Source organism: Pseudophryne corroboree, chromosome 8 (genome assembly GCF_028390025.1).
Source record: "Pseudophryne corroboree isolate aPseCor3 chromosome 8, aPseCor3.hap2, whole genome shotgun sequence".
Lineage (NCBI taxonomy): Eukaryota > Metazoa > Chordata > Amphibia > Anura > Myobatrachidae > Pseudophryne > Pseudophryne corroboree.
The window spans coordinates 82,165,948-82,180,364 of NC_086451.1; the positions used below are offsets into that span (position 1 = coordinate 82,165,948).

The 14,417-nt window shown below is 45.7% G+C and overlaps 1 protein-coding gene across 2 annotated transcripts in view; it reads right to left on the reverse strand.

Moving 5' to 3' along the window:
* The window catches only part of CFAP77 (cilia and flagella associated protein 77), a 429,882-nt gene that overhangs the window by 38,808 nt on the left and 376,657 nt on the right, over nucleotides 1–14,417 (reverse strand). The window contains exon 4 of one of the 2 annotated variants that reach the window (XM_063936766.1): nucleotides 10,294–10,365. The exons of the other annotated variant lie outside the window; for it this stretch is intronic. Within the exon in view, the coding sequence (XP_063792836.1) occupies nucleotides 10,294–10,365 (72 nt within the window). The remainder of the gene's footprint in view (nucleotides 1–10,293; nucleotides 10,366–14,417) is intronic. 2 annotated transcript variants of the gene reach the window in all.

Here is a 14,417-nt window from a genome sequence, read left to right on the forward strand (position 1 = left end):
TGGAGGAGTAAGTCCTGGGCTGCACAGAGACTGCACACACTGGATTTTTACAGCTCGGCATACACATGCAATTGCACATTTGCATGGCAAATTTACACTCCCCCTGGGGGTGGCAACTATATGAACGCAGGACAGCAAAGTTAGCAGCCCAGCAATCAGGTCTGAATGACCCCCGAAGTTCCTGCATTCAATTATTTGCAGAACCACTGACGCTGAGGAGTAATGGCGTACAGAAGACTAGCGCTTTTATCACATCGGGTCACAACGTGAACAAAAACTGTGAAACGTGATTCAAATGCTTGTTTTTAATAGGGACACATATTACAGAAGAGAGCAGTAATAAAGCCGTTTCTGCTGCTGATACTGCTGGAAAGCAATAGACCAAATGCAAATTGCAGAGCTGTGTTCTTCACCCCTGCCGTGACTTTTATTACTTAATTATTGTACTCCACATGCAAGAGTCAGCCTAATCTATAGCTGTGTTGTTCTAATGATGCAGATAAGGGGAGCTCCTGATTCAGCACACACAGACCAACCCCAGAGGCCTTTCTGCAGATCAGATGAGACATCTTTTTCAGTGAATGCCCAATGTCAACATTGCGTGCTGTAATGGTTACAGTCTCTAAGCTTCTGCTTGTGATCAGGGGCTGCTAACCAGCTGTCTATCATTATGGATCAGCTGGTGTCTTTAGCTACCTCCTATTGTTAGCTGTTGCTTAGCCACATTTGTCATGATGCTCAGCCAGCCAGCACTTTTTTAAAGTGCACCAGCCTGTCGCCAGCGCGCAGTGGGAGTGGCCATTTTGTGGGCTCACTCAATCTTCATGAGCAGGGCCGTAACTAGAGGTACGCGTGCAGAGTGCAGGGCTCTGTGGGCAGCACCATTATCGCCCCACGGCCCTTGCTTCTGGCTAGCAGTATCACTGTGGCAGTGCTCTCCAGAAGCATCCTTGGGATGCTGCAGGCAGATATTATGCCATCTGTATAGCGACTCAGAGCATCCTCAGGACACTACAAGCTACCCGGTGCTTGGCAGCCCCACTCCCTCTGGGTATCATCATGATGTCATGTGCTTAGGAGGCAAAATCAGCACAGGGCAGCACAGAGCCGTTATTGCACTGTTCATGAGAATGCAGCCTATTGGCTCTCAAGGTACCAGTGACATCACTCAGACAAAAAGCACCAGGGCCTGTTTCCAACTAATAAATGAAAAAAAAGCAACTGATTACTAAAAAATAAGCCCAAAACAAGCCCAAACCCTTCCTAAAAAGCCGCCAAAAAAGCCCAACTTAAGTTTTTGGTTTCCTAATTAAAATACATTAAAAAACGCTATTTTTGATCTTTAAGGATTCAGTAATATCAGGTATGGTTTCCAGAGACTGGCATATAACGGAAGTAGTGCCTATATTTAAAAAGGGAAGTAAAGCTGAACCAGGTAATTATAGACCAGTTAGTCTTACATCTATAGTGGGGAAAGTATTGGAAGGTATTCTAAGGGATAATATTCAGAAGTTCCTTGAAGCCAATATGGTCATTAAAAGGAATCAACATGGATTTGTGAAGGACAGATCCTGTCAAACCAACTTACTTGGCTTTTATGAAACAGTAAGTGCAAACCTCGATCTGGGTAAAGAGGTGGATGTAATCTTTTTAGACTTTGCCAAAGCTTTCGACACTGTACCACACATGTGACTTATCTACAAGCTACAAGAAATAGGGCTAGGAAGCACAATATGCACTTAGGTCAAAAATTGGTTAGATAATAGGGAGCAGTGCGTTGTGGTTAATGGATCTTTTTCAAATTAGACTGACGTGCTAAGTGGTGTGCCACAAGGCTCAGTATTAGGATCGCTATTGTTCAATATTTTCATTAACGACCTAACAGAAGGTCTAGAGAGCATGGGCATGGTGTCAATTTTTGCAGATGATACCAAATTGTGTAAGGCTATAAAGACGGAGGAGGATGCCGAGTCGCTTCAGAACCAGTGCCAGATTAAGGTCCTGATGGGCCTGGAGCTGAAATTAATAAAGGGCCTATTGTGCGCTGCTTCCGCAGGTATGAACAGCATGGTGGGGGTGTGACTACTGATATGGGTGTGTGGTCTGTGCAATGGGGTGTGGCTAGCACCATGGAGGGCATAACTTCCTACCTTCCTTAATCCACTGAATTAAAAAAACCCACAAACTATGGTTTTATTAAAAAATAAATATTTTTGTAGTTAGTAATACACTAGGAACAAAAAAGGCTCAAATTATGTGATTGTAGCTGTTTTGTCAATTGTTGGAAAAATACTAAACCAAAAGTCATGGCGTTATATGGTATGCGGTCACAATACCAACGCTGGGATCCCGACAGGGGCACCATACCAGTGAAGTAGGGGATTCCCCCTCTATGGGTGTTCACAATACCTATAGAGAGAGAATAGAACCTGTGGCATTCCAAGCGGTAGTATGCCAGCAGGGGTGCGGGCTCAGTGGCGAGCTACGCTCCCCCATGCAAGACAGGGGCAGTGCGCGTTGCAGGCGCGCGGAAAATATAAAGGGGGCATGGCTTTATGGGGAAGGGGCGTGGTCACAAAATGATACCAATTCATACTACGGTGCATAGTACTCTCCATTATTCAAATTACGCTGCACAGTAGCACCACTACACCAGGTAGAGCCCCTTTTTACACATTACGGCAGCCAGCATCCCCCTTTTTACACATTACGGTAGCCAGCATCCCCCTTTTTACACATTACGGCAGCCAGCGTCCCCCTTTTTACACATTACGGCAGCCAGCGTCCCCCTTTTTACACACTGCGTCAGACACGAGAGAAAGAGAGAGAGACTTACCATCTCTTCCCGCTGGCAGTCAGGCTCCTCGTGCAGGCAGATGATCAGATCCCGGGCAGCGGAGAAGGAGGAGAAGGGGGGGGGGGGGGACTAGGAGCCGCAGCAGCGATTTGTAATTGGTAGAGGCACCGCTGCAGCAGTCCTCTCTCCTTCCGCATTGGCTGCCCACCGCTGAGAATGCTGGGATGAATGAACCGCATCCCAGCATTCACAGCAGCGGCGTAGCAATGACATAGCGCTGCTGCGGCTCCAGTCCCCCTCCCTCCTGCTCCTTCCCTGCCTCCGGCGCTGCTGCTCTCCTCCAGCGCGGCGCACGGCACACAACAGGCGGCGTCAATGTAATGAGTCAATTTGACTCATTACAAGCCACTGGCCGTGCGCCCTCAGGGCAACTGCGCTGTGTGCCAGGCACACCTTACACACAGGTAGTTACGGCGCTGGCCGCTGGAGCCGCAAAAACACATGGGATCAGGAACTTATCCCTCATCCCATGTGTTTTTGTGCGATTGCGGGTATAATTTCGGCCATTAAAAATGGCCTCTAATTGGATACCGTGATAATGACCACCGGTCATTAATCGCGATATTCTGACATTTTTAACATCGAGGCTAATAGGATACCCCCCACAGTCTTTTCTATTGCCAACGTATCAGGGACCTACAGTAGGGCCTTATTCAGCTTCACTTGCCGTTTTGCTAAATTAGTAAAACTGCAACTGGCTAGAATCACATGCTGGGGGCCTCCCAGCACAGGGCGAGGCCATCCAGCATGCTAATGGTGGCCAGTGATGCGATCGTCATTCAATTGCGATCACATCACTGAATAAGTAAAGCAGCCTGGCTGCGAATACAGTTGGGCTGCCGCCATTTTCCACATGCCGCTGCACCGAAAATGGTATGACCCCACCCCCACACAAATGCCCTGCGAATGTCTCTGCCTGTCAATCAGGCAGATGCATACTCATCAATGCTATGCAATCACATTGGCCATCCTGTGCAGAACGGGACCTGCAAGTCCACACTGGTCAGAAAGTCAGCACAATGCGATTGGTTTGCATCAGTGATGCTTGCTGAATAGGGCCCCTAGTCCCTTTTATCAAGACATGTCTTAAAATAGTGCTTTTATAGTGAAAAACCATAATTTGAGCTTGTGAATTTCACCTATATCAAGAAGAAAAAATTAAGAAATTCCCATATCTAGAGTAGACATTATGGGGTATGTATAATGATCAATTAACTAACACTTAATTGTGAGAATACCCAATATTGCTACTGCAGGCACTATGAATAGTACATTATAACAGCTGGGATGTTGTTTTATACTCAGTCTGAATGAAGTCCAATCTCACTCCTAGTATGTTGCCCTCCAATGTAAACTCATATAGCGTTAAGGGTTAGTTTGTAGGTGGATGCAAACAGGAGCACGGTACCGTGCTTCCTGTTTGTCTTCCATCTAGCGCTGGTGGAACGCATACGTAACTTCCGTTTCCGGTTCTTGTACCGCTGATGATAGGAGCACTGGGAATTCATTTGAGGATGGACGCAAACAGGAGCACAGTGTTTGCGTTCCATTGACCAGTGGTGGACCGCAAAAACTTCCGGTTCCTGACTGATCTAATACACTTGCGGCGTTCCATTGTACCGCAGTGAAATGTACATACCAACTACTAGTTTCTAACTAATCTAATATGCCACACTAATACTAAACAGTCTTTTATTAAAATACATGTACATAAAGTATATATTTATTATAGATACAGTAGATAGATTTATAAAAAAAAAATCTTCCCATGATATTGAAAAGTCTACAATTCCTATAGGCTGCTAGATCATAACACATGTAAACAATGATATTTTTGTCATGTTATGTAAATCATTTTAGTGAGAACCTGAAAGGAGGGGGCAATTGCTGGCCCAAGTGTTAAAGGTAAGAGGGTAGTTACTCACCAATAGTTATGCAGCAGCAACAGGCCATCCAAGTGCAGGATGTATCACTGCTGGGAAGGGACACCGAGTGCTAAGTGGCATTAGGCCCCACCCCCTTGTGCCGCAATTTGCGGGTCAATAAATGGGCGTGGTTAAAGTTGGGTAGGGGCGGAGATTAAATGAGGCCCGCGACGGGAGGCTCCAATACCCGGAAACAAAAAAAGTGAGTCTGGAAGCTGCGTGCACTGCTTGGGAGAGGGAGCAGGGATGTCAGAGGGGGCAGATGGTATCCGGACTCCAGGTCGACAACAAAAAGGTCGACACACCTTAGGTCGACGCCAATTGGTCGACATGGACAAAAGGTCGACATGGACAAAAGGTCGACGTGGACAAAAGGTCGACATGTGTTTTTCACGATTTTTTTCTTTTTTGGAACCTTTTCATACTTAACGATCCACGTGGACTACGATTGGAACGGTAATCTGTGCCGAGCGAAGCGAAAGCACCATGCCCGAAGCATGGCGAGCGAAGCGAGCCATGCGAGGGGACACGGTGCACTAATTGGGGTTCCCGGTCACTCTACGAAGAAAACGACACAAAAAAAAACATAAAAAACTAATTTCGACCTTTTTCCATGTCGACCTTGTTCCTGTCGACCTTTTGTCCATGTCGACCTTTTGTCCATGTCGACCTAAGGTGTGTCGACCAATTGGCGTCGACCTAAGGTGTGTCGACCTTTTTGTTGTCGACCCTGAGTCCCAGACCCATGTCAGATGATGTTGTTGTTGTTGCTGCTGCTGCAGTGTCCACAGCAGCAAGGACATCTGCACATTGTGGGCCTGTTTTAGAGGGTGGGCCTGGAGCTGCAGCTCCATCAGCCCCATTGTTAATCTGGCCCTGTTCAGAACGACTTAGTTAAATTAGAAGCATGGGCAGCCAAATGGAGAATGCGCTTCAATACAGACAAGTGTAAGGTAATGCACTGTGGTAACAAGAACAAAAATAACACCTACATACTAAACTTTTAAATTTTAAAACTCTAAAATTTTACTGGGGTAAAATTAGGGGATTCTGTACTGGAAAAGGACTTAGGTGTCCTCATAGATAGCAAGCTAAGCAGCAGTACCCAAAGTAGGATTGCAGCAAAGAAGGCTAATAAGATATTAGCACGCATAAAATGGGGAATTGATGCAAGGGACGAGAGTGTTATACTCCCGTTATATAAATCACTTGTGAGGCCACACCTTGAATACTGTGTATAATTCTGGGCACCTTACTACAAAAAGGATATCCTGGAGCTAGAAAAGGTTCAAAGGCGGGCGACTAAACTAATTAAGGGCATGGAGACGCTGGAATACGAGGAAAGGCTTGCAAGACTAGGCATGTTTACACTGGAAAAGAGGAGACTAAGAGGGGACATGATCAACATCTACAAATATATAAGGGGACAATACACAGAGCTTGCACGGGACCTGTTTTTGTTTAGATCAACACAGAGGACTCATGGACAATCGCTCAGGTTAGAGGAGAGGAGATTCCGCACAATACGGCGTAAAGGCTTTTTCACGGTAAGGACAATACGTGTTTGGATTCTAGAGATGTGCACCGGAAATTTTTCGGGTTTTGGTTTTGGATTCGGTTCCGCGGCCGTGTTTTGGATTCGGACGCGTTTTGCCAAAACCTCCCTGAAAGTTTTTTGTCGGATTCGGGTGTGTTTTGGATTCGGGTGTTTTTTTACAAAAAACCCTCAAAACCAGCTTAAATCATAGAATTTGGGGGTCATTTTGATCCCATTGTATTATTAACCTCAATAACCATAATTTACACTCATTTTCAGTCTATTCTGAACACCTCACACCTCACAATATTATTTTTAGTCCTAAAATTTGCACCGAGGTCGCTGGATGGCTAAGCTAAGCGACACAAGTGGCCGACACAAACACCTGGCCCATCTAGGAGTGGCACTGCAGTGTCAGGCAGGATGGCACTTCAAAAAAATAGTCCCCAAACAGCACATGATGCAAAGAAAAAAAGAGGCGCACCAAGGTCGCTGTGTGACTAAGCTAAGCGACACAAGTGGCTGACACAAACACCTGGCCCATCTAGGAGTGGCACTGCAGTGTCAGACAGGATGGCACTTCAAAAAAATAGTCCCCAAACAGCACATGTTGCAAAGAAAAAAAGAGGCGCACCAAGGTCGCTGTGTGACTAAGCTAAGCGACACAAGTGGCCGACACAAACACCTGGCCCATCTAGGAGTGGCACTGCAGTGTCAGACAGGATGGCACTTCAAAAAAATAGTCCCCAAACAGCACATGATGCAAAGAAAAAAAGAGACTCACCAAGGTCGCTGCGTGACTAAGCTAAGCGACACAAGTGGCCGACACAAACACCTGGCCCATCTAGGAGTGGCACTGCAGTGTCAGACAGGATGGCACTTCAAAAAAATAGTCCCCAAACAGCACATGATGCAAAGAAAAAAAGAGACGCACGAAGGTCGCTGTGTGACTAAGCTAAGCGACACAAGTGGTCGACACAAACACCTGGCCCATCTAGGAGTGGCACTGCAGTGTCAGACAGGATGGCAGAGTTACAAAATAGTCCCCAAACAGCACATGATGCAAAGAAAAAAAGAGGTGCAATGAGGTAGCTGTGTGACTAAGCTAAGCGACCCAAGTGGCCGACACAAACACCTGGCCCATCTAGGAGTGGCACTGCAGTTTTCTAGCGAGAGGATGAGTGCTTCCATCCTCATGTGAATCTGAACCACTAGCCATGAACATAGGCCAAGGCCTCAGCCGTTCCTTGCCACTCCGTGTCGTAAATGGCATATTGGCAAGTTTACGCTTCTCATCAGACGCTTTTAATTTAGATTTTTGGGTCATTTAACTGAACTTTTGTTTTTTGGATTTTACATGCTCTCTACTATGACATTGGGCATCGGCCTTGGCAGACGACGTTGATGGCATTTCATCGTCTCGGCCATGACTAGTGGCAGCAGCTTCAGCACGAGGTGGAAGTGGATCTTGATCTTTCCCTATTTTAACCTCCACATTTTTGTTCTCCATTTTTTAATGTGTGGAATTATATGCCAGTATCAATAGCAATGGCCTACTACTATATATACTGCGCACAACTGAAATGCACCACAGGTATGGATGGATAGTATACTTGACGACACAGAGGTAGGTAGAGCAGTGGCCTTCCGTACCGTACTGCTATATATACTGGTGGTCACTGTCAGCAAACTGCAAAACTAAAATGCACCACAGGTATAGAATCTAGATGGATAGTATACTTGACGACACAGAGGTAGGTAGAGCAGTGGCCTTCCGTACCGTACTGCTATATATACTGGTGGTCACTGTCAGCAAAACTCTGCACTGTACTCCTCCTATATAATACTGCTGGTCCCCAGTCCCCACAATAAAGCAGTGTGAGCACAGATATATGCAGCACACTGAGCACAGATATGGAGCGTTTTTCAGGCAGACAACGTATAATACTGGTGGTCACTGGTCAGCAAAACTCTGCACTCTACTCCTCTTATATAATACTGCTGGTCCCCAGTCCCCACAATAAAGCAGTGTGAGCACAGATATATGCAGCACACTGAGCACAGATATGGAGCCTTTTTCAGGCAGACAACGTATAATACTGGTGGTCACTGGTCAGCAAAACTCTGCACTGTACTCCTCTTATATAATACTGCTGGTCCCCAGTCCCCACAATAAAGCAGTGTGAGCACAGATATATGCAGCACACTGAGCACAGATATGGAGCGTTTTTCAGGCAGACAACGTATAATACTGGTGGTCACTGGTCAGCAAAACTCTGCACTGTACTCCTCCTATATAATACTGCTGGTCCCCAGTCCCCACAATAAAGCAGTGTGAGCACAGATATATGCAGCACACTGAGCACAGATATGGAGCGTTTTTCAGGCAGAGAACGGATAAAACTGGTGGTCACTGATCAGCAAAACTCTGCACTGTACTCCTCCTATATAATACAGCTGCTCCCCAGTCCCCACAATTAAGCAATAAGCACAAATATTTGCAGCAACATTAATAAACGGAGAGGACGCCAGCCACGTCCTCTCCCTAACATTTCCAATGCACGAGTGAAAATGGCGGCGACGCGCGGCTCCTTATATAGAATCCGAATCTCGCGAGAATCCGACAGCGGGATGATGATGTTCGGGCGCGCTCGGGTTAACCGAGCCATACGGGAGAATCCGAGTATGCCTCGGACCCGTGTAAAATGGGTGAAGTTCGGGGGGGTTCGGTTTCCGAGGAACCGAACCCGCTCATCACTATTGGATTCCCTGCCTGAGGGAGTTGTAATGGCGGACTCAGTCAACACCTTTAAGAATGGGTTAGATAAATTCCTAATGGATAAGGATATCCAGGGTTACGGTGCATAGTCACGCACTATAGTTACTATAAAAAGAGGGATAAAACGCAACGGCAGACATCAGCATCAGTCAAAATTTTAGACCAAATAATCCTGCATAGGAGACCACAAACAGGTTGAACTCGATGGACAATTGTCTTTTTTCAACCTTAGATACTATGTTACTATGTTACATATAATTATTAGTGCTATGTCAGGCTGCTGGATGGACTGAAGATACAGTAAGTTGTGGAACTTGAAGTCAAGTGGATAGCTTTCAGTTTCTTGAACTTTTTCTTCTGGTATCTGGTTCTCCAGTCGGGATGGTAATGATATCCCGGCAGATGGGATGCCAGCTGTCAATATACCAACAGCGGCATCCCGGCCGCCAGAATACCGGCAGTGGGGCAAGCGCAAAGAGTGCGATCGCCATGGCACAGTGGCTCAGTGCACTCACCACAGGTTTTATTGTCACTCTATAGGTGTTGTGGACACACACGAGTGGGAAAACCCATGGTGAGCGCTGTCGGCATTCACATCTGTCAGGATTTCGACATCAGGATCCTTAATGCCGGGATCCCGACAGCCGGGTTAACTACATCCCCTCCAGTCGGTGGTAGACATTATGGGCCTCATTCAGACAATGACACAGACTGGTTTTCATCCACCTGCGCATGCTATCATGATGGGATCGCATCCCGGAAGGATGCATTTGCATCATTCGTATCATAATTGACAGGCGACAGGTGTCTATGGGCAGTGTTGCGACATTGGGGGTGTGTCACAGTAAACACAGACGTGTCATGGCTGTTTTCAGGGCTGGCCAATGATGTTGCCTAAGTTTCTGCGATTGGAAACATGGCGGTGCCCCTGCTTATGCAACTATGCTGCATAGGCAGGGGTCAATCGCTATTTGAATTGAGATCGCATTGCAGGGCAGCACCACACATGCTGGGTGGCCTTGCCCTATTCTGGGCGGCCCCCAGCGTGCGATTTTGGTGGTCGCAGATTTTGCTATATAATCTTCTTACCTTGCAGAAAAGCACTTGCTTACTATAATTTTTTCACTGTCACTTCACAGCCATTTGATACAATTTTAAGACCCCACAATGAATCTATTCCTCCACAGCTTCTCACCTATGTATTTGTGGGTATCTGTGTTGAATGACTGTATGAATGATTACCTCTGATGGTCGGTGCCAGTGGTACCTTTAAAAAAATAAAATAAAAAAAAGCAAGGAACCATCAAAAATAAAATAAAGCAACTTGAAAAAAAACAAACAAGCCCAATTTTGCTTGTTATAAGCTGAATTGGCAACTAGGGGGTAATTTCAGGAGGGGGCAGCCAGGTCGGCACAGCAGTGGGCGATGGGGGGGGGGCTTGGCATAGGGGGTGTTAGGGGGCATGACGTAGCGAAAGACGGGTGAGGGAGGGGGCATTGCGCAATTGTGTTATCCTAGTCACACCCCCGCTGTACAATGCAGAGATTACCTGCACTGTACAGTGAGGGCTTGGCTATGAAGGTGCGATTCAGTGCAAATCTCGCCATCAGCCGCCCAGTATGCCCACTTTACTCAATAAGTGGACGTTTGGGTGAAGGGATACAGTTGGCTTCAAGAGGCCTGCCCACTGTCCTAGGTGGTGGGCGCGGCACCAGATTTTCAGGAGCCGTTCCTGGAGAGTAAACATGTAACCACGTGTTTAATTACAGACTGCTACCCAAACCCTAATACTGTATGTTCATAATGAAGACAGAAATAATGTTGACATGTTGAATGGCGATGATTTGCAGATTTCTGTTATAGACATATATCTAATTGCTTCTAGCACCAAAGGTACTTCCTCCTGCTCTGCATATCAATGATTAAAGTGTTCAGCTGAATTGTTTATAAAATTTTAAATAAAACAACTTTTAGATAAACTGTAAAAAAAAAATTCTAATTAAAGTTTGAGCTGGTTGGACCATATTTAAGCCTGCTCAAGTTCAAACACCTAAAATAGAATGAATACATTTTTGGTGAACCTGCATGACCAACATTTAACTCGTTAGTATGAAAGGTTACAATTCTTTTTGTTTATCAAAAAGATCCTTTAAATATAGTTAAAAACTAGTGTTTAAAAGCATTTATTGGAAAACAAACAGCAAATGTCAAATAGCTAACCTCTCACGCTGATGGTGAACCTCAAACAAACCGTGAATGATGAGAAACAATTACAATCAGCAGATTTGAATCAGTGTCACTTGACGATTACACTGCGAACATGTTCACGGCCATCAAACCAGGGATATTAAACTGGATGGACATTTCATAATAACTCTACTTATACCAATGTTTTGGACCCATCATTTGCTGGTTTGCTGGCCATTGTGGCCAGCATTGCAGGGCTGTCTTCCATAGGGCTGCTGAGAGCGGCCTTGGGCATGGATACTGGGGAGGCGTGGCCAATTCTGGGGTGGTGTGGCCACACCCCCTAACAAAAATGTAGAAATAAAATGCTGCAGGGGGGCGGGGGTTATCAGCCATTATGAGTGGTAAATAGTTCCCACTCACCCCATGTGCACTCGGGGCCTTCGGTCATCCCCCACCGCCACCCCCCGGTGTCCAACTCTCCTAGTTGCTGTCCCTCATGTCTCTCATGTCCACCCTGTCTGTCTTTCTGTCATCTCTTTCCCCCCATCCAGAAGCGAAGAAGGGGGGGAGGTACTCATTACCCGGGCCTGGGCTTGTTGGAGGGGCCCGAGTCAGCTGGTAAAGGGGACACTGCCCTCCTATGCAAGGCGAGATACCAGTGCTTACTGTTATTTTTTATGTTTAAGGGGCGTTACCACATCTCCCTGGATTTGGCCACGCCCTCCAGTGTCCGGGCCATTAGCCGATCTCTGTGACCTTGCCCCCATCTGTTTTATTTCTCGCCCATCTCTGTCTCTCTATCTGATGTTCTCTGTCTCATCTCTGCGCCCCCCCCCTCCCTCACCCACCTCCTCTTGTGCGCTCTTCTCTCCGCTCTCTACAACCTTGTTACAGCAATTTTGCAATGTAAAGCAGAATTGTGACAGAATCCCATCACTAAATTCCAAACTTATCTTCTCAACCTCACCATCATTCTCCTTGATCCACACACTTTTATAGATATACCACGCTCCTTTCAGGTCCTGCAGAGTGGGACCATTGCATCAGGGTTGTTATATATTGAGATTTAACAGTTCTTGCAGCATAGTAACCTGCTAACAGAGTGATCAAACAGTGCATGAGAGAGATGTGTTGTTTATTTCAAAAGAATAATACTATCAGTGGCATTCTTAAAATCATACATGACATGGCTCACCAATGAGGCTTTGCAATATGAATCCCATACGGGATGCGGTCATGTGACCGCCGCTCGGGATCCCGGCGGTCTCACATACCACAAACCAACATCAAACACAAATGCAGGTTATATCTCATGGGGGGCATATTTTGTGGAAAATCTGCAGAAAAATGCCAAGATTTCTGCATTAATTTAGTATCCCTCTTATGTATTAAGAGAGTTCTATATTTTTGGTCCCAGGAGCAGTCCCCATAGGTTTCTATGGGGATGGCGACATTGCTGAATGTATCAAGCTTAGTTTTTGAAGCTTGAGGTCTGATAGCTTTAAAGCTCTAATAACATCTTTATATGGAATTAGCCATTGTAGCCTATAAGCTAAAACATAGCATTTATTTTTACAAAGAGGGATGCCTCTCTAGTAATGTCTGCCTGCGCATGTGTGACCCGATAGCAGTGCATGAGCAGTAACTCTGTCAGAACTGGACCCGGAAGTAAAATGATAGTGTAAGTAAGTGCTGGAAACCAGTGGCGCCATGAGGGCAGGGGGAAGCAGGTACTAATTATCCGGGCCCAGGCTTGCTGTGCTCCGCCGCCGGTGCCATCTTCCCAGTGACATCTTTGGGAAGATGGCGTTGTACATTGAAAGCAAAAACTCTGGCACTGTGCTAGTCTTTGCCCTCTAGTGCACATTCACCATCTTTCCAAATATCACTGGGAAAGATGGCGCCAGGTGAGGAGCAAGTAAGGTAAGATGCAGTGCTCCCTCATGCCTCCCCCTGCCACCCCAATCTAAATCTCCCTGTGGAGCACTATTTGATTTTTTAAATGACATTTTTTTTTGTGTGGTACATGGACACGCCCCCCTGTTTAAGCTATGCCCCCAAACAGAGCCGGTCATAGGCATAGGCAAACTAGGCAATTGCCTAGGGCATTTGATATGCCTAGGGGCATCATCAGCTTCTGCTGATTAAAATGATATGCAGCATGCCTATATTCTGTATGTAGCATTTCATATGCAGATACAGCAACAGTCTCACACAGTATATTGGCATGCTGCATATCAGTTTAATCAGCAGAAGCTGTTTGTGCATCCTAGCCACATAGCAATGCAAATAAGATGCATTTTCATAAAAAAAAGCGCCCGACGTTAGCATTGATGCAAGGTTTGTGAGGACACATCTGTATCCAAGCAGAGGCAGAGGTCACAGTGTTAGTGAAAGTGTGAGTGCTGTGTGCATGTGAGTGGGTTGGTTGTGCAGTAGTGTTCAGAATATGTGTAAGGAGCATTATGTGTGTCATGTAAAAATGCATTAATAATGTGCAACATATGTGTAAAGGGCCACTATGTGTGTCATTATGTGTATAAGGGCATTAATAATGTGCGGCATATGTGTAACAGGGTACTACTGTATGTGTGTCATTATGTGTATAGGGGCACTAATAATGTGCAGCAAATGTGTAGGGGGCACTATGTGTGTCATTATGTGTATAAGGGCATTAATAAAGTGCGGCATATGTGTAAGGGACATTATGTGTAAAAGGGCATTAATAAAGGTTGTCATAATGTGTAAGGTGCATTATGTTTATAAGGACATTGATGTGTCTCATATGTGTAAGGGGCATTACTGTGTGGAATTGTGTATAAATGCATTACTAATGTGTGGCATTATGTGTATAAGGTGCTCTACTATGTGGCGTTGCATATAAAAAGGGCACTACTTTGTCGTCTAATGTGAATAAAGAGCAATAAGGTGTGGTGTAATGTGAATAAAGAGCAATTCAGTGTGATGTAATGTGAATAAGGGGCTCTACTGTGAGGAGTAACGTTTATAAGGTAAAGTGATACTACTGTGGGATGTAATATGAATTATGGACACTATCGCAAGATAAAATGTGAATAAAGTTGCAGTACTGTGTGGCGTAATTGGAATTGGGGTTACTATTGTGTGGC